The 21,803-nt window shown below is 46.5% G+C and overlaps 1 protein-coding gene across 1 annotated transcript in view; it reads left to right on the top strand.

Moving 5' to 3' along the window:
* Nucleotides 1–21,803, top strand: part of ZFR2 (zinc finger RNA binding protein 2) — a 553,880-nt gene that overhangs the window by 200,077 nt on the left and 332,000 nt on the right. Inside the window, exon 10 of the mRNA XM_078669465.1 lies at nt 4–146. Within this exon, the coding sequence (XP_078525591.1) occupies nt 4–146 (143 nt within the window). The remainder of the gene's footprint in view (nt 1–3; nt 147–21,803) is intronic.

Here is a 21,803-nt window from a genome sequence, read left to right as displayed (position 1 = left end):
CAGAAGAAAGTGAACCCACAGTTTCCTGTAGAAGTTAAGCCCAGTTACCGGCTACGGAAGCTGCAAGAGGAGAAAATGAAGCTAAAACAGAAGGATATGGTCAAACAGCGTCGAGATGATGAGCAACGATTCAATCTTGAAAGGAGGTGAGTTCTGTTATATGGGGTGATGGAAGCAGGGTGCCAAGCTAATTCATTGGGCCATCATATTTTTATTGTGTTTTCATTTGTATAATGCCATCTATCAATATTTTATTCACATTAGTACTTTCTTGATCTGGGTGCCCTTATTGTAAGGTTCTAGGAAACCCATCAACCATATTGTTGTTTGTTAAAGGTCTAGTTCACCAATTGTTTATTTTGATTGGGATGTGTAAATAAAATGAGTTTGATAAAGATATTTGTTGTGTGTTATGTGTGTGTGGATTGGTGTGCCTAAGAACTTTATCTTCTCCAGTACTGGTGTGTCTTTCATAGATTCAAATGCCTGAATCATTCCCCGTCCTCGGAGTGGGAGTCCCACGGTCCTTAAAAAAGCAATAATATGCCATAATTACATAGAAACAACCTGGTAAAACCAACCAGGAAGTAAAGTAGCCCAAGCTACAGGAGAAATAACCTCCACATCCATGACTATCCTAGTCAATTTGTATAGTCCAAACTGCAGCCAATCAGGCGACAGCACCCACCAGAAGGTTCTCCCCAGAGGCTTAGGCTCTCAGATTTTCTACCGCATGTCGTGTGAAGGGAGTATCTCTGAGCTCTGCTCAGTACTTCTCTAATTTCCTTCAGGAATCTACTTTTGAAGATGTCATCATCCAAGAAATCTTTATTCAGGCCCTGTGACTCTTGTGGAAACCTCAGGCTTTTTAAGGAAGACCCCCACAAGAAGTGGGGGCCCCAACTGTAGCCCCACCCATTACCAACCTCATTAATGCCTCCTTTAAAAAGGGCTCTGTCCCGGCTAACTGGAAGAAAGCCACTGTCAAAGCTCTCTTAAAAAAAACCCACTTAGATCCCCTGGATCCTACCAACTTTAGACCCATATCGCTTCGCCCCGGTATCAGCAAAGTGGCCGAACGTATCGCAAACCGTCAACTGTCCAACTTCTTGGAGGCTAACCACCTACTACGTCACTCCCAGACCGGGTTCAGACCGGGACAGGGCACCGACACCGCCCTGCTTGCCGTGGTCGAAGAGGCTAGAAGCATCATAGACGCAGGAGGATCAGTGGCAGTGATCCTCCTTGACCTGAGTGCCGCCTTCGACACGGTGGACCACGCTATTCTTGTCCACCGGCTAAGTCAGATTGGAGTCGCTGACTCCGCCCTGGCCTGGATCAAATCCTTCCTCGAGGAAAAATCCTTCCAAGTGTCAGATGGCACCACCACGTCCAAGGCCCTCCCCCTACAGTGTGGGGTTCCTCAGGGCTCCTCCGTGAGCCCCACACTTTTTAACGTCTACATGTCCCCCCTTGAGGACATTGTTACCCCCTTCGGCATCAAAACAGTAATGTACGCCGACGACACCCAGCTGGTGGTCTCCATCAACCAGTTGAGTAACAGCTTAGACAACTTGGCCAGGTGCCTAGATAGGGTCTTCCAATGGATGTGTGAATCTCGATTAAAACTTAATGGAGACAAATCGGAGATTCTTCTCCTGGGTAACCCTAACAAGCTTCCCACCAACCTCTCCTGGCCATTTTGTATGGGAACTCCCCCAACACCCAAAACCGAGGTCAAAAGTCTTGGCATTTGGTTGGACCAGGACCTGAATTTTAAAACCCAGGCCAGAAAAACATCAGGCACCTGTTTCGGCCTCATCCGCATGTCCCGAAAGATTCTTCACCTGATTCCCTTCCAGTCGAGGAAGCTACTGATGCAGGGGTTGGTCAACTCCAGATTGGACTATGGTAACATCTTGTACCTGGGGGCCCCCGCTTCAGTTGTTCATAGACTACAGGTGGCTCAGAACGCGGCGGCCAGAATCCTAACGGGAACTAAAGCAAGATGCTCGGCGAAACCAGCTCTCAAAAGCCTTCACTGGCTCCCAGTGAAGGAGCGAATTACCTTCAAGACCCTATGCATCTCCCACAAGATAATGCACGATAAAGGCCCACCAATTCTCAGACCTCTGATGAAACCCCATTAGTCCCACAGACAACTAAGACCTGACTCCCTCGCCCTTGCCAGCATCCCAAGGATAAGAAAGTCCAGATCCGGAGGCCGCTTGTTCTCCTACAATGCCCCAAGACTCTGGAACACCCTCCCATTGGCCATGAGGAGAGAACATAACCTCCTCATCTTTCGGAACCAATTGAAAACCTAGCTCTTCCCTTAATTCATCCCATTTCACTTTCTCTCTTCTCCCCTGGATACAAGGTCTTGTCCGCGCTGGGATGCCCGAGGGTAGCTACGCGCTTTATAAATCCCAACTCAAACTCAAACGCATCTACTGCCTGTACCCTTACCACCAGGTGAAGGACTGCAAGATTTATAGGACCTTCCCTCAGAAGATCCTCAGGGACAGGGAGGGCCGCCTGCTTTTGTGGCTACAAATGCTAAAGGATCAGGATCAACCTGTTTCAGAGGTAGGCAGTATTGCTTCTGGGTCTATCTCAACCTCTAGAAAGAGGGCTGCAGAGGAGGTACTTTCTTCTCCTGGGGCTAAAGTTGTTAGGAAGCAGCAACCTACTAAGTGGTCTGAGAGGCCTTCCACATCTAAGGCTACTCCCCCCACTAAGGAAAAAGTTGGGTCATCCACGCCCCGAGAAGAAGATCAACCCAAAAGTTACCTCAAACATCTTCTGAGAAGACTTTACCCCAGAAATCGACCGTGCCGTCGACGGTGCCTCAGTCAACTTCTTCGTCGAACAGGATTCCAGTCAGCGCTACTTCAACGTCTACGGTACCCTTTACCTCTCCTAAGCCTGACATGATTATGTCAAGTGTCTTCACCGTCGACGACGGTCTATGTATCCGTCAGACCTATCTCGTCGACGACAGAGTCTTCATCTGCCGTTGTCAGCGCCTCGTTGAGCAAGCTGAAGAAAATTCCGACGACATTAGCTTCGTCGACATCACCGTCGACGGTTGCCTTACCGTTGACGAAGGGACGACTGCCTCGCCGTCGACGGAGAAACCAACGTCGACGAAGCCACTGCCGTAGACGAAGACACCATCGTCGACTAAGCCAACATCGTCGACGAAGACAACGCCGTTGACGAAGACACCGCCGTCGACGGAGCCACCTTCATCGACGAAAGCAACTTTATCGTAGACGAGCCCTGTGATGGGGCCTCCGTCAACGCCGCAACTATCCTCATGTGCCACCATGCAGGTCTGGTCCCCGTCTACGGTGTTTACATCCGCACCAAAGCCTTCTTTGCTTCATAGGCGAGGTTCAAGCTTAGAACATTTATCACCTCTATGCTTGTCGCCTCAAGTTCCAGACAAGTTACTGGATTCTGATGAAAGCGAAGAGGATTCCGTAATTAAGGAAAGGTTTGGGACAGCAACAAGTCCTTCGGAATTAAATATTAAATATCAGGAGGATGAACAGGAAGATCTGTATTCACCTGAGCACGTGACGTCGCCTGTGGCTAATGTTTCTTCAGCTCAAGTGCCCATAGCATTGCTTACAAACCTGCAGAGCATGCTGGATGATTATTACAGGCGTTTTCCTCCATCGTAGGCAGCAAGCTCTGTACCTCCTACTCCAGTAGTTCAAACGCCTATTCCGCATTTCAGACCCCCAAATTCTGCTCCACCTACAACGTCCAATCAACAGGACGAGCAGCATTCTTCTGATGAAGAAGAAAGGGAAGAAGGAGAAGTGGACGATAGATCCTTGATGTCGGAGTGGGATGATTATCAGGTGCAAACTCCTTCTCCTCCACCACCGCCTACCGCTGATTCACCTCCAGTGGATGTAGGTGTTTTTCACCTTTTAATGGAGCGGGCTACAAAACGCTTCCATATTGAAATGGAACATACAGAGCAGGAGTGCTTTTTGTATGATTTTAAAGACCAGCCGAGGAAGCAATCAAAATCTATTCCAATCATAGAATTTATCTGGAAGGAGGGAATTAAAGTTATGTCTACTCCGGTCCAGCCAGGAATTGATAAGAAATATAAGGCTCCTGGAAAGTCCCCAGCTTGCCTTGTGGGGCACCCGAAGTTGGATTCAGTAATTGTACAGGCTGCGCAGAAAAGATCAAGGAACCCTTCTTCTCCAATCGCAGCCCCTCCAGATAGGGATGGCAGGGGTTTGGATGCTATTGGAAAGCGAGTTTCAACTATGGCAGCTACCACTGTCCGAGCCGCCAACTCACTGGACATCCTGGGCAGATATGACCGGCAAATGTGGTCGGATATCGTGTCAATTGTTAATTTGCTGCCAGAACCTTCCAAGTCCGAAGCTCTAAAAGTTCTACAGGAAGGAGAAAGAATATCAGCAGAGATAATTGATTCTGCAGTTGACGTAGCCTCAACTGGCTTCAGGCAATTAGCAGGGGCTGCCGTCTTACGCAGACAAGGTTGGCTTAAGTCCACTTCATTCCGCCAAGAGGTCCAGGCCAAGGTATTGGACATGCCTTACGACGGAGAGCATCTGTTTGGTCCGCAAGTGGAAGAAGCTCTGCAGACAATCAAGAAGGACGCGGAGACGGCTAGATCCCTGGGCACCCTACAGTTTCGTAAGCCGCCCTTTCAAGGCGCGACAGGACGGGGATCGTCCTCTAACAGGGGAGAATATAGTCAACAGTCCTCCTACAGGCAGGGAAATCAACGCTACCAAGGCCAACGTTACCAGTCCGACGGTCAGCGCAACACCAATTACTCCCAGAACAAGAGAAAACCTGCTTATCGCGGAAAGGATAAACGGCAATGAGCCTTGTCACGTGCCACCGCTTCTACCGCAATCTCACGAAAAAATTGGAGGACAAATATCGAAATTCTACTCAAACTGGTTATCGATAACATCGGACAGGTGGGTCCTGGACATTGTGGCCAAGGGCCATGCCCTCGAATTCGAATATTTTCCTCCAAACTTTCCCCCAAAAGGCCCACCTCCAGCTCATCTCAAGGAGCTGTTTGCCCAAATCAATTTGATGTTGAAAAAAGGAGCGATCGAAAAAGTTCCTCAGCATCTGAGAGGAATGGGATTCTATTCCAGATTCTTTCTAGTAAAGAAAAAGTCAGGAGAATGGCGTCCAATTCTAGATCTCCGTGCTTTAAACAACTTTCTGAAAAGGCTGACATTCCGGATGCTGTCGCTACAGGAAATATTGCATCTTCTATCAGCGGGAGACTACATGGCGACCTTGGATCTGCAAGATGCATATTTCCACATCTCCATCTTACCTCGTCACAGAAAGTTTCTGCGATTCAGAGTGGCTGGCAGGGATTATCAGTTCAGGGTCCTTCCCTTTGCACTACGCTCAGCACCCAGGGTATTTACAAAAGTCCTGGCGCCGGTAGCAGCACACCTCCGGCTGGAGTGAATACAAATTTTTCCTTACTTAGACGACTGCCTTATCAAGCCCAATTCTTACACAGACAACCAGTTACATCGGTGTCTGATTCTCTTTCAGTCTCTGGGTCTGTCCATCAACGTCAGCAAATCACGATTAGTTCCATCCCAAAGACAAGCCTTCATGGGAGCGACACTGGACACTCAGCGGCTCCAAGCGTTTGTATCGGACGAAAGACAAAGAAAGATACAAAACATGGCTCGGAATCTACTTTTAAGAAAGTCAATTTCTGTCCGACACTTCAAATCCTTTCTGGTATCGTCTTGCATTCCCTTGATACCGAATTGCCGTCTCAGAATGAGACCTCGTCAGGAAGAACTCAGCTGGCAATGGTTGCAGGTCTCAGGCTCATTCGAGGATCTCATCCAGATCACCCCTCGCTTGAGAGGTGCCCTTCGTTGGTGGACACAGAGAAAGAATTTGAAACAAGGTTGTGCGTTCCTTCAGGACGCTCCAACCTTTACAATTACCACAGATGCATCCCTCGAAGGATAGGGAGCTCATCTTCAGGGACTAACAATCAGCGGCAAGTGGACTCCTCAGCAGAAGCAATGGCGCATCAATCTGTTAGAACTCAGAGCCATTTTCATAGCCCTCAAGGCCTTTCGCGCAGTCATTCAGGGAGCCACAGTATTGGTCCGCACAGACAATACGACGAGTATGTACTATGTGAACAAGAAGGGGGCACAAGATCGGCTCCTTTGTCTCAGGAAGCCCAACAGCTGTGGGAATGGGTGATACAACACTGAATAAATCTTCAGGCGATGCATGTAACGGGAACGGCAAACATTCTTGCAGACACTCTCAGCAGGACAACAGTGTTAAATCACAAGTGGGAACTCCATCAGCAAACTTTGGATCAGATTTTTCAACAGTGGGGTCTTCCAGATCTATACTTTTTTGCGACTAGGAAGAACAGCAAATGCCGGTTCTTTGCAAGCTGGCATCCCCAAAAAGACTCTCTGGGGAATGCATTTTCGATCAACTGGTCTCAAAAATTTGCTTACGCCTTTCCTCCGACACCAATGGTTCCCAGGGTTCTACGGAAGATGAAGAAGGAACCGTGTCGACTGATTCTCATTGCCCCCAGGTGGCCTCGCCAATACTGGTTCACCGAGCTCCTTCTCCTATCGGAGTGCAAACCTATTCAGCTCCGGACAATTCCGGACCTCCTTTCCATCCAGGATGGTCAGATCTTCCATCCAGACCCAGCATCTCTGAAGTTAGCGGCCTGGCGCATGAGTACTTTGAATTCGCCCATCTGAATATCCCTGCAGATTGCAAGGAAGTACTGGCCAAAGCAAGAGCACCTGCTACTATTAAAACATTCAGACTTAAATGGAAGAGATTCTGTATTTGGTGTCTTTCATCTGGACTTCATCCTTTTCTAGCTACGCCAGAGCAAATCTTACCTTTTTTCTTGCACCTGGCAAAGTCGGGGTTGTCGCATGGAACTCTGAAAGTTTTCCTAGCAGCAATTTCAAGGTACAGACAAGATGGGTCCACCTCTCTTTATTTTTCAAGAATAATACAACAATTCTTCAAGGGACTTTATAGAATGTTTCCTCCGGTACGTCGTCCACCACCATAGTGGCATCTCAATGTAGTAGTAGTGCAGCTCATGCGCCATCCTTTTGAACCGATACACAGAGTCGATTTGAAATTCCTTACATGGAAGGTGTCGCTTTTATTGGCCTTGACTTCCTCTAGAAGAGTCAGCGATATCCAGGCTTTGACAGTTCATCCACCTTTCTTACAGTTCACACATGACTTAGTGGTGCTCCGCACGAACCCAAAATTCATGCCTAAGGTGCCTTCAGACATTCACCTAAATGAGCCAGTCATCTTAAAGACATTTTTTCCTAACCCACAATCCCCTGCGGAACGGGCATTGCATACACTGGACATTAAGAGGTGTTTAAAGTTCTATTTACAAAGGTCAGCCACTTTACGTAAATCTGATCAGCTGTTTATCGCCTATGGAGGAATCCGTAAGGGCCAAGCAGTATCTAAACAAACAGTTGCAAGATGGATTTCTGCAGCTATCGATTTGTGCCATACACAAGCAGGAAGACCTTTGCAAGCAACTCCAAGAGCGCACTCTACGAGAGCCGTGTCTTCATCAAATGCTCTTTTCGCTGGAGTCCCTCTCCAGCACATCTGCAGAGCGGCAACATGGGCCAGCCGCCATACTTTCACCAAACACTACTTTTTGGATGCAGCCAGCGAGACCGATGCTTCAGTGGGTCAAGCAGTTCTGCGTAATCTTTTCAAATAAGGTGAGCCTCTGTTTCCCACCTCCTCTTTTGCTGTCAGACGCTTGTTATGCTTTATTGCTCTTTTATGCATGCTCATGTAACTACATTTCTGCATGATTATATATTGTATATTATGGCCATCTCTTATATACAAGCTTTACTGCAAATAGCGTCTGACGAACACGTATATATACTGCTCTCTACTCTGATTCAGGCATGTGAATCTATGAAAGACACCCCAACACTGGAGAAGAACAATAGTTACTTACCTGTAATCTGTGGTTATCCAGTATTATGGGTGTCTTTCATAGATTCACATGCCTGAATCATTCCCCGTCGTCGAGATGGGAGCCCCGGTAATAGAAAAGTAATGTCCTATAGACATACATAGAGAAAAATAGGCCTAAGGGCCTTGCCTTAGTAGCCTATCTATGTCCTTTTGTAAAAAGGACCAAATTTCCAAAGGTAGCCAATCAGCTACCACCTCCCTCTAGAACCTTCCTGCCAGGAGCCTCAGTCTCTCAGATTTTCTACCGCACGTTGTGCTAGGGAGTCCCCACCTGAGCTCTCCTCAGGTTTCTTCAAATTCTCTACTTTTCTTCAAAAAACTTGGATTATATTTCAACTATGGCTGAACAACAGAAAAAAGGACTCTTCAGAGCTTGTTCTTCTTGTGGCAAGAAGAGACTGCACGTCGACGACAAGCATGAGACTTGCCTCTACTGCCTCTACCCTGACCACACAGTAAAGGACTGCAGGGTATGTAGAACATTCTCTTCCAAAACACTTAAGGATAGAGAAGGCAGACTGCTCCTCTGGTTGAACAGACTCAAAACCAGAGATGATGAGGTGCTCTCCTCGGAGGGCAGTGAAATGGCTTCAGTTTCCTCAAAACTGTCCTTAAAAAGGCCAAGGGAGGCTTCCCCTGGCCATCCAGACGTCCCTCACAAAAAGACTACTTCAAAGTCTTCTGAGGCAAGATCTGACACGTCTGTGAAGGATGCTGCAACCTTCAGAAAGCCATCGCAGTCCTCGTCGTCTACTTCCATGACATTCTCTTCAAGAAAAACGAACTATGTTTCCACATCGACGACGACAGTCTCGACGACGGTGGCATCGTCAGCCTTGACTTCAACGACGACGACCACCCACTCGTCGACGACGGGTAAGCCAATATCGTCGATTGTACTTATTAAAAAACAGCAATCGTTTGTCAAAACTCCGTTGTCATCACCGTCGACAAAACAGAAAACACCGACATCGTCGACGAGAATTCAGTCGACGTCCACCGCATCGTCGACGAAGACACCGACGACGGTAGGAGCACCGACGACGACAAATGCACCATCGACGGCTACTACGCCGCCGACGACAAAACTGCCGTCGACGACCACATCGACGACGGCAAAAGTACCGTCGACGACCGCATCGACGACGGCGAAGGCACCGTCGACGATCGCGTCGACGAAGACATCGTCGACAGCCGCACCGTCGACGACCGCCACGTCGACGACAGCTTCATCGGCGAAGGGACACTCGACGCTTGAAAAACGATCGACGTCGATACCGTCGACGACACCGTCGACGACCTCGTCGACGACGACATCATCGACGCCATGGAAAAAAGCGGAGTTAATTCCTTCAAAAAAGGTCACCAAACTCCCTATTACGCCCGAATTGACATCACCCAGTAGGGTTCAATCACTGCTTCCTTCTCACATACTACAAGCTGACGAATCAGATGATGAACAATTCGAACAAGCTACTAGCCCGTCAGATCTCAATGTCAAATGCCAGAGTACTGACGATGACGGAGATGATGTTATTTTTACGGAAGAAACTGTTCGGGCTCAGGTACATACTCAAGTCACTCCAATGATCGTATTGCCGGCTGAGATAGTTAATGATCTTCAATTCCTGATCACAGACTATAAAAAGCGATTCCCAGAATCGTCGGCGACACCTTCACATGACAATTCTCAAGAATCTTCCAAACAGCAAAGATCACCAAGGGCAAGACCAGCACCTTTGATTATTCCTCAAGACAATGAACAGGTTCACAACATACAATCCTCTGATGATGACGACGAACCTCCTGAGGAAGGTGAGGTTAGAGATGACCTCTCTCAAAACAGAGATGATGAGGATTACGTTGCTCATTCTCCGGCCACACCGGAACCCAGCACATCAGACTCTCCACCAGTGGATATCGGTGGATTCCACAATTTAATAGAGAGAGCGGCCACTAGATTTCACATGGCAATGGAAACAAAAGTAACGGATTGTTTCTTGTATGACTTCAAAGACCCCATAAGGAAGGAGGCACGGTCCATTCCCATAATAGAACATATCTGGGAACAGGGGCTACAACTCATGCAAACTCCTGCATCTGTTTCAATAGTGGTCCCTAGACTGGACAAAAAATATAGAGCTCCGTCAACGGCAGCCACTTGTTTTAATTCACATCCAAAACCAGATTCGGTCGTCACTCAAGCCGCCCAGAAGAACTCCAGAAACCCATCCTCGCCACTGTCAGCACCACCAGACAAGGAGGGCAGGAAATTGGATGGCATAGGCAAACGCTTCTCCACAACGTCAGCCATGACGGTCAAAGTGGCCAACGCCATTGCTCTGCTGGGCAGATACAATAGGCAACTATGGGAAGATATTGCTCCATATCTCACGCACGTGCCTGACGACTTGAAAAATGAGGTCCAGGCACTCCTTCATGAAGGTCAAATGTCAGCATCAGAAATCATAGATTCAGCTGTCGATGTCGCCATGACAGGCTTCAGACAGCTTGCAGGCGCCGCAGTTTTGCGCAGACAAGGATGGCTCAAAGCGACGTCCTTCAGGCAAGAGGTACAAACCAAAGTTGTAGATATGCCCTATGACGGACAACAACTATTTGGAGCTAAAATAGATGAAGCCTTGCAGACGATTAAGAAAGACACCGATACTGCAAGGGCCCTCGGGACTTTACAATTCAGAAACCAGTCCTTTCGAGGGCACAGAGGAAGAGGACAATCCACATACAGAGGATCCTATCAAGGCAAATCCACATACTCATATAATCAAAATCGCTCACAATACCCGCAGCGACAGCAACAACAAAGTCGTCAGACCCCCTACGGGAGACAGAACTTCAGGGGCAAATCGCAAAAGAAAACGGCTGGCGGAAGACAATGACCATTTCCCGCAGCCAGTCCCCCCACCATCCTGTCCGCTCAAAATTGGTGGCAAGCTGACACATTTCCTCCAAAATTGGAAAATGATTACGACGGATCGGTGGGTACTACAATTGATTCAACACGGTCACACCTTGGAATTCAACTCCATACCACCGTTAACCCCTCCTCACAAACATCATCACAAACACCTTCGTATGTTACTGAAGGAAATCTCTTCCATGATAAAAAAGGGAGCAATAGAGCGAGTCCCATCAGCTCAAAAGGGAAAGGGATTTTATTCCCGCTTCTTTTTAATCCAACAGAAAAAGAAGAAATGGAGGCCCATTCTAGATCTCAGGGCGCTCAATGCCTTCCTGAAAAGCCAATCGTTTCGAATGGTGACTATCCAGGAAATCCTAGGCTCCCTGGAGGAAGGAGACTTTATGACATCTTTGGACCTGCAAGATGCATATTACCATGTCCCAATACACAGACGACACAAAAAATTCCTACGATTCGAAGTAGCAGGTCTCCACTACCAATTTTGTGTCCTCCCATTTGGCCTCAAATCAGCGCCTCACATTTTTACAAAGTGCCTGGCTCCTGTGGCAGCTTACCTGAGACAACAGAATCACCAGGTCTTCCCCTACCTGGACGACTGGCTGGTGAAAGCACCGTCTCTCACCGACGCGCAGCTGTCTTCCAACGCCTGTCTCGATATTTTCCGGAACCTAGGTTTGACTCTCAACTTCGAAAAATCTACTTTACAACCCACCAGGATAATCACATTTCTGGGGGCCACTATAAACACCATTTCATCCAAAGCTTTCCCGTCTCTGGAAAGAAAAAACAAACTGATGACTCTAGCTACCGCAATATCTTCAAAACCAACCATCAAAGTAAGGATTTTCAAATCTCTTCTAGGGATGATGTCTTCCTGCATTCTACTCATCCCTCACTGTCGGCTCAGAATGCGCCCCCTTCAGGAGGCCCTGACCAAACAGTGGACACAATGTACAGATTCCTTCGAGGATCACATTGTCGTCACTCGACAAATATCCGAGACGCTGGGTTGGTGGATGAAGCTCAAGAACCTATCCAAAGGTCTCACGTTCTTGTTACCAGAAACTCCACACGTCATAACGACGGACGCATCTCTCGAAGGATGGGGTGCAGTCCTTCAAGACTTACAAATCAGCGGCAGATGGTCGGAGCAAGAGAAGGCTCTGCATATCAACCTCCTAGAACTACGTGCAGTCCTTCACTCCCTGCAGGCATTCCTCCCTCGCATCAAAAATTCAGCAGTGCTAGTGAGGACGGACAACACGACCACAATGCACTACTTAAACAAGCAGGGAGGGACACGCTCGCTGACGCTGTCTCGCGAATCACAAAAAATTTGGAACTGGCTACTGCTCAACAACATCACATTAACATCAGAGTATGTCCCAGGAAAAGACAACGTCATAGCAGACGCTCTCAGCAGACAGAGGTCAATGTCCCACGAATGGGAACTGAACCAACAAGTTCTAGACAACATCTTCTCGGCATGGGGAAAACCACAAATAGACCTCTTCGCCACCAAGGAGAACAAAAAATGCCACAGCTTCGCAAGTTGGCATCCCCAACAGGGGTCATTAGGAAATGCATTTTCCATCGCATGGCGCAACGTGTTTGCGTACGCATTTCCGCCATTTCCCCTGATGAGCAGAGTCATCCGGAAGATGAAAATGGAGCATTGCACATTGATTCTCATTGCCCCATACTGGCCGAGACAACATTGGTTCGCGGACCTCCGTCGCCTCTCAGTCCGTCCATCAATCCAACTGCCTCAACATCCCTCTCTACTCTCGATGTCCAAAGGCCAGATACTCCACCCGAATCTGAAATCTCTCAGATTATCGGCTTGGCTCCTGAGTACCGAGAATTCTGTCACCTAAGCATCCCGCAGGAGTGCAAGGAAGTCCTAGCTAAAGCAAGAGCAGTTAGCACGAACAAAACTTATTCCTTGAAATGGAAACGATTTTGTATTTGGTGTAAAGACAACAATATACACCCTTTCAGGATCACTCCAGAGCAGATACTGCCTTATCTCCTGCATCTAGCCCAAACAGGTCTGGCGCATGCTTCCATCAGGGTACACCTGGCAGCAATCTCACGCTTCACAAGGTCTTCAAAAGGCCCTTCACTATGGTCCAACAGACTGATAAAACAGTTTCTTAAAGGGCTTTACAGATCTTTCCCTAGACCAAGACGAATACCACCAACGTGGCATCTGAATATTGTACTCAATCAATTAATGAAACATCCATTTGAACCTATCCATAGGGCTGAAATCAAATACATTTCCTGGAAAACTGCACTTCTTTTAGCTTTAACATCAGCCAGAAGAGTCAGTGAGTTGCAAGCTCTTTCGATACAGGATCCTTTATTGCAATTTCGAGAGGACAGAGTCATATTGAGAACCAACCCCCGTTTCATTCCTAAAGTCCCCTCGGACTTCCATCTCAATGAACCACTTGTGCTTCGCTCATTCTTCCCGAACCCAGGCACAGTGGCGGAAAGATCTCTTCACTCTTTGGACATTAAGAGATGTCTAAAATTTTACCTGGACAAAACGAAAGCTTTCAGAAAGACCAAACAACTTTTCGTTGCCTTCAGCAGGCCGAGAAAAGGCATGCCACTCTCCAAACAATCCATTTCCAGATGGATATCGGCAACAATTGCATTTTGTCATGACAAAGCCGGACGTCCATTACATTCCTCAGTCCGAGCACATTCCACGAGAGCTGTGTCCACATCGGCAGCACTATTCGCTGGTGTACCGATTCTGGACATCTGCAGAGCGGCCACCTGGAAATCGCCGCACACCTTTACCAGACACTACTGCCTGGACACGGAACTGATGCAGGATGCAGCTGTGGGCCAAGCTGTACTTCGCCATCTCTTCCAGTAAGATGAGCCTTCCTACTTCCCACCGTCCTGCAATGGTATGCACATTTATTTACTTTACTCTTTATATTACTGATGGTATCTAGTCACATGATATATATTATCTCAGACTGTTATATTCCATCGCATATGTGCATAATGTATTGCTTGCTATTCTGATTCAGGCATGTGAATCTATGAAAGACACCCATAATACTGGATAAGAAATGCGTTACTTACCTGTAACAGCAGTTATCCAGTATTGGTGTCTTTCATAGATTCACATGCAACCCTCCCACCTCCCCAGGAAGGACTCATCTCTCACTACAGAGCATATGTTACGTCTACCTAGCTTGGTGCGTACGAAAATCTGAGAGACTGAGGCTTCTGGCAGGAAGGTTCTAGAGGGAGGTGGTAGCTGATTGGCTACCTTTGGAAATTTGGTCCTTTTTACAAAAGGACATAGATAGGCTACTAAGGCAAGGCCCTTAGGCCTATTTTTCTCTATGTATGTCTATAGGACATTACTTTTCTATTACCGGGGCTCCCATCTCGACGACGGGGAATGATTCAGGCATGTGAATCTATGAAAGACACCAATACTGGATAACTGCTGTTACAGGTAAGTAACGCATTTCTTCTCCAGTATTGGTGTCTTTCATAGATTCACATGCACCCACCCACCTCCCCTTGGAGGCTCTAGGCTACTATGGTTATCATCACTCCTTTGCGAGAAAATCTGAGAGCCTGAGCCTCTGGGTAGAACCTTCTGGTGGGTGCTGTCGCCTGATTGGCTGCAGTTTGGACTAAACAAAATGACTAGGATAGTCATGTATGTGGAGGTTATTTATCCTGTAGCTTGGGCTACTTTACTTCCTGGTTGGTTTTACCAGGTTGTTTCTATGTAATTATGGCATATTATTGCTTTTTTATATACCGTGGGACTCCCACTCCTACGACGGGGAATGATTCAGGCATGTGAATCTATGAAAGACACCATTACTGGAGAACCACAGATTACAGGTAAGTAACTATTGTTCTTATTTTCCACTGAGCTGACTAGTCAATTTGAAGTATGTTTAAGTTAACTATCCAAATGTTTCTAACGTTTGTGTCTGTGGTGAGAGAAAAATGTTATTGAGTCAGTAGTGTTTTGCCAACCTTTTTCCCTTTTATGCTATGCAGAGCTTACTGTTCAGAAGTGTGCAGTGTTTAGAATCCTGGGTTGATAGCTTACAAACCAGAAAGTATAAATCAATCCATGCTTTAGAAAACAAAGTGCAAGGTTCATAATGTGGTCCTTTAGTTGGAAAATACCATTGTGAATGTGAGAATGTGAGAGGGAACCAGTAACTGTAATTTAAATGTGTTATATTAAGGTTCTACAGTAAAATCTGAGTGTTGGTGTGTTTGTGCTCGCTCGCAAGGATGTAGGGTGTGCTTTGGTCTAATGTGTTATGATGACTGTATGGATTACAAAACATACCAATGGAGTAGTTCCTCTTAAAGGCTAAAAGAAACCCTTAATTGGAATGGAATCAGTACCCTGACAAGAGTTTCACGGGGAATCCGAGTGGTCAGATCATAGTGCCCTCACACACCCCAAAAAGTGTCATGCTTCAAGGTAGGGTGCTCCACGGGCCTGGGGTCTCTTTAGCTGAGATCTTTTGATCCATAGACGCCGTTAAATGAGTGCATGTGAAGGGTCGCAAGGATTGGGTGGTGAAAGGAGTGAGTATAACAGAGTCTTAAGGGAATCAGGGAAATGTTTATAGGGTAATGGTATTTTGACACAATAAAAACAAAGATGTTATCTTGAGGTCGCAATGTACCCTAATTGCTCATACGTGAAAGATATGGCCAGGCTGACATGTTTCATGCCTTAATTGCCAGGAGGGTCAATCAGCATTTCATCAGGACCGAAACAGGTTTACCTACCCTATCTGTTGAAATATGTGGGTAAACCATTAGGTCATGGGTGCCAACTACATTAGAGAACACTGCACCTGTATCGATGCAGTAAGGGTGACTCCACCTATGGAGAGAAATTACAAATATATGTATAATAGTCATGAGGGAGTTGCCTTCAGACTTAAGTAGACATTGATGCTTTTTTAGAATCATGATCATGGAAGTGTAGTGCTTCCTGTATGGTGTATCACAATTGAAAACTTAGTATTTTCAAGAAGTGAAAGATAAAAAGACACACATCACTTACAATATACATCAAGGTTTACATGATACTCTGTATGCTGGAGACAGAGGTAGGTAACAATAGTATTCATCATAGCAATTTAAACAATTGAGGCATCAGAATCATTTAGGGGAAACTGTATAGTGAAATCATGATGCTCTAATGAGCATGGACAGGATATTTCTCGAGACCTTACTCAAGATTTGGGATAGAAATACCCCTTAGGTCAGGCAAAGGTCCGTGACTCAGCTGCAGAACAAACTGGTATAAAGCAAACAATATCATGAAGTAGAAAACCAGTAGACATTAGTGTGGATTATTAGGTGAAGTAAACCATTCAAAGGTAAGTAATTAGCGAGGTACTCCAGAGTGGCTAGGTCCAACAACCAACATAGATGTGTACTCATGTGATCCTCGCTGGAGATTGTCACAAGACCTACCCTCCTCTGCCAGCTTGTAGGTGTAGAATAAGGGAAACAGTATGGTTTTTGTAAAGTGGGTTTGTCAAATGATGTCATCGTAGTTTCAGTCTGGATCAGCTGTGAACAATTATCCCAAATGTGCGGGGGCGGTGTAGGGGAGGTACGTGCTGGAAGGGGACTTAAGAATGGCCGAGTGGCTTACGCGTCATGTTTAATGTGAGTATTTGTTTCGATTGTTAGCGAGCAAGTGTCAGCACACTGCTCACTATCCCGGTAAGCAGTTGTTGCTGGCAGAGGTTTGTTGGACCCCTCATGAAGGCGTCATGACGTTGCGGCGTTCCATGGGTGTAGTCACAAATCATCATAACAGCGGCGGCCATCTAGGAGTGGTTGTAGTGGAGTACAAAGTCTATATACCTAGTCATAGATTTTTGAAGATAGAGATCATAATCATAGTATGGTATGGTCGTTTGACTGAGAATATTAATTAAAGTTAAAGAGTATCAATGGTGGTATCCTACACGGATAGCAGGTTTATATAGATTTAGTGGCAAAAACCTTAACTATGATAGGTGACAAAATAATGGAGGCCAACTTAGGTCCTTTATCGAGTATAATAAATATATTCCAGTGTTCTCTGAAGGTGATGTGCCAATCATCAGTGTGTTTACCATAGGTCAACTAAGGGGGTCTGTGCTTAGGTTGTGACCAAATTTACCTTTCCTAGTGTACCGAGAGGCACATTTTCCCAGTTGCCTAATCTCTTTAGTGGTGATCCACCCCCTATATGTCCAGAAGTGCCCTTATTTCTTCTCTCCCTACCAATTTCCGAAGGTAGTCTTGTATAGTGCCGGGGCAAAAGTATTTTCTAGTCATCAAGTTCATTCCATGGGATTTAATCGTTGAGTCCTAGGACTTTGTCGATAAACGGAAAATCCAGTGCTGTTCCTTTTTAAAGAAAGTCTTCTTGTTCCACTTGCCTCTAGTAAAGTCCATTTCAAATCATCTGCGGTATGGCGTTTTTCTACAAGTGGGAATTCATTTTTGTTGAGCCCCTTTTACAGCGAATATTGCTGCAGTGTTCAGTGATGTGTGTTTCCACTGGCCTGGTGGTCATGCCAATGTCTCTACGTTTGCATGGACACTCAATCAAATGAATGCAATCTTTAGTGTTGCTATAAGTGTGAATTTGTTTAATCCAGGGTAGGGTGTTATCCAAAATGTTTTCCTTTGTGGGTATTGTCAGTGGACATACTCCACAGATGCCACATGGAAAGTGTCCCGTGACTGGTGGTATGTCCCATAGAGTTCTTTGTTCTTGTTTGGATTTCTCACGTGATCTTGTATGTACCAACAGGTCTTGCAGATTGTTTGTGCATTTGAATGCAAAACACGGTATGGGAATGTTCAAAGGTCCCGATTGAAGAATACTCCAATGTTTGCGTACCATTTTCTTAATCCGATTAGAGTTGGGTAAAAAGGTGGTGACACGTGATTGCGTCCTCCTCCTTTTTAGTTCTATACTAGAGCAGGGCTTCCCTATGGCTGTTTTCTGCCCTCTTCCATGCCCTTTTAACACCACAGGGGGGTAGTTGCGAGCTTCTAAATTACTGTTGAGTGCCGTTGCTTCTTTTTATAGTCATTGATGGGGCTGCAATTCTAGCGTGGGCGTAAAAATTGTCCAAAGGGGAGATTGTCCCTAAGGGCATTCGGGTGATGGCTGTCGTAAAGTAGACGGTTGTTTCAGTCTTTTTTTTTTAAGTTGTAGTGGTCAGATATTGTGAGAAAGTGCCATCTTTCATGCATTGGTATGCCCCCACTTTTTTGTGAACTGCTAATGTGCTTTGACTGAGTGTGCCCTGGGTTCCTGCCAACTAGGTACCCAGGGCCTGTGATCCTTCCCTAAAACTGTGTTGTAACTAAAACCCAATTGGCATCACTGGCCCCCTGTCAGCCCCTAGTAAATGATACCCTAGGTGCCCAGGGCATGGTGACCAGAGAAGACCCCTGAGGGCTGCAGCACTTAGTGTGCCACCCTCAGGGGCCCTGTACCCTGACACCCACACACTGCCTTTGCAGGCTGACTGTCTAGGTACAGAACTAAACAAAGAGTCGACATGGCACACATCTCTGTGTGCCATGCCCACAGAACCCACTGCCCTGGCATACTTCAGTCACCCCTCTAGCTGGGTGCCCTATGCCAGAGGTGTGGGCACAGGTGCATGAGCCCTGTGCCCCTACAGTACCCAGGGCCGTTCCTGGGCATTGTAAGTGCAGTAATGCCATTAAGAGTATATGGTGCTGGGAGGTTGTTATTACGAACTCCACAGCACCATAATGGCTACACTGAGACCTGACAAGTTTGGTACCAAACTTCTCCAGTATTGTATCTTTCATAGATTCACGTGCTTGTATCTTCCCCGTCGTCATGGTGGGAGTCTCCCGGTAAAAAGAATAACCATAGCAGTAGAAGAAAAAACTGCCTGGAAACCATAGAGAAGTATAACAATAGGTAACCTTTCCTCCTCATTATGTGGTCCAAACCACAGCCAATCAGCTGCCAGCACCAACATACACCATCCCCAGCAGAGCCACCATACCTCAGATTTCCAACCACCTTCGTGTGAGAAGGAGTCTCCCTGAGCTGAGCTCAGTTCATTCTCTACTGAACTTTTGACCTTCTACAGTTGGAAGTAAGGTACTGATTTTCAATCTTATTTTTTGAAAATGTCTGAAGGCTCCAAGAAGAGACTCTTCAGATCTTGCAGATCCTGTGGCAAAGCCAGATTGTTTTCTTAAGACCCACATAAGGAATGCTTGTACTGCTTGTATCCCAAGCATGTTCTTAAGGACTGCAAACATTGTCGTATCTTCTCTGCTAAAACACTCAAAGACAGAGAAGCTCGCCTATTGCTATGGTTTTAAAAGAAGAAAGCTACAGAGTCTGAGGGTGAAGCCCAGGGACATTCCTCTAAAAAGCATAAGAGAGAGTCCTCTGAGGAAAAAGGAGACCAAAAGAGACAAAAATCAAGTAAAACCCAAGAAGGTGAAACTTCTTCTTCTCTTCCTCCAACTCCTCTCAAGCCTACCTTAGAAAAGAAGCCTCTGCCGTCGAAAACTAAGGAAATTCCTGTCAGATCGCCGACGAAGCCGTCGACGACCCCGATTACGACCTCGTCGTCGACGACGACGATTGCGTTGTCGTCAACTGTGACGATGACTACTCCGTCGACGGTGAGTGTCAGACCTTCGTCGACGGCAAGTTCTTCATCGACGACGATCCCGTCGACGATCCAGTCATTGGTTCCGTCGACGAACCCGTTGACGGTCCCGTTGACGTCGGGAAAATCGTCGACGATGACAGCTGTTGGATCTCTGACGATGATGACTTCAACATTCATATCCATTAAGAGAATTATCCCGTCGACGGGCTTGTCGACGGGTAAGAAAGGAGAGTTTTCCACTCCTAAAATTTCCCCGCTGCTTCCATCCACTATTCTAGATTGCCAGGAATCTGAAGATGAGGGGTCTTATGGAGCTGCCTGTAGCCCCTCGCAGCTACATATTAGAAGTCAGGAATCAGAGGATGTGGATTTCCAAGAGGTTCAAGAACAATTCTTTTTTAAGGATCGGCCAGTAAGAGGCCCTAAACATTATGAATAATTTCATCAGGCTTATAATTATGAAGAGGAGGAGGAAGTAAGTCCCAGTGTTCAGGAGGAGTCTGTTGGTGCCTGTATCTTTAATATCTAACTTGAGGCACATGATAGACAGTTATTACCACCGTTTTCTGGAAGATAACGCTTCAGTCCATGCTCCTACTCCTGCAAGCATTCCTCTACCTGTGAAGGAAACACCAGTGGTTCAGTCTCCTCCTCCAGTCCACATGTTGATGCTCCGAAAATAATAACAATTCGGGATGACGTAATGGATTCTGATCATGAAGATCAAGCTGAGGAAGGAGAGCTTTCCCAGGATGATGTAGTTGGGAATGAATGGGACCAATACATCGTTCTTCTCCTTCGTCACCATTACCTTAAGCGAGTTCTCCACCGGAGGATATAGCCAGCTTTCATGACTTGGTTGAAAAATCCACAAAAAGATTTCAGCTTACTATGCCTGTAAAAGAAAGTGAATGTTTCCTTAATGACTTCAAAAAATCATCTCCAAAGTCAGTAAGGGCTATCCCGATCATCCAGCACATCTGGGATGAAGGAATAAAATTGATGAGAAATCCGGCATCAGTTCCAGCATCAATTCCTAAACTTTAAATACCGTGCTCCAGAGACAGCTCCAGCATGCCTAATTGGGCATCCTCGTCCGGAGTCTGTTGTTACTCAAGCGGCGCAGAGACGCTCCAAAAATCCGGTGACAGCCTGTTTGGCGACTCCTGATAAAGAAGGTAAACGAATGGACAGTATTGGAAAGCGCTTTGCAGTTATGGCGGCAGCGTCTATCAAGACAGCAAATGCAATGGCGCTTATCAGTAGATTTAACAGACAGATGTGGTCAGACATCGCACCAATCCTGTCCTATCTCCCAGATGACAAAAAGGAGGAAGCAAATACAATTTTGCAAGATGGAACCAGAGCAGCATCTGAGTCCATAGATGTAGCGATGGACATAGTGTCTGTAGGTTTTCGTCAAATGGCTGGAGCAGTTGCTCTTCGTAGGCAGGGATGGCTAAAACCAACATCTTTTAGGCCTGAGGTCCAATCAAAAATCATGGACATGCCGTTTGATGGAGAAAGCCTGTTTGGGATGCACATTGACGAGGCGCTTCAAGGAATAAAAGCAGACACTGATACTGCTAGAGCTTTGGGATCTTTACAACAAGGTCGCTACCAGTCTTTTCGTGGCAGAGGATCGAGAGGACATTTCCAGCAACGTTCCTCTTTTCAGTCGAACAGGTACCAGCCGTACCATCAACAGGGGTGTACCGTCAGTTCTCCACCAATCAACAGTATCGGTCCTCTAATACATCATTTCAGCAGCAAGGAAGGAGAAAATCTGCTGCAAGAGGAAAGGCGCAAGATTCTGGTAGAAGACAGTGATATTCTTCAGGCGCCTCGGGCCCCGTCTCATCTCAAACAAAACTTTCTCAATTTCTAGATTAGTGGCAATCAATAACATCGGACAAATGGGTGTTAGACATCATAACACAGAGGGGCGTGGCCACGAGCTGAGCATGGCGGACGTGCTCTAGGGTAGGTCCTTCCGATGCCCACGACACGAGCGAAATATCCTGTACACCCGAACCCGCAGACCGCCCAATTCACCCCTACAACAAACCGGA

The sequence above is a fragment of the Lissotriton helveticus genome, chromosome 12, assembly GCF_964261635.1.
Source record: "Lissotriton helveticus chromosome 12, aLisHel1.1, whole genome shotgun sequence".
Taxonomy (NCBI): Eukaryota; Metazoa; Chordata; class Amphibia; order Caudata; family Salamandridae; genus Lissotriton; species Lissotriton helveticus.
Note: the sequence above shows the minus strand (reverse complement) of the source record. Positions and strands in the feature narration are given on the sequence as shown.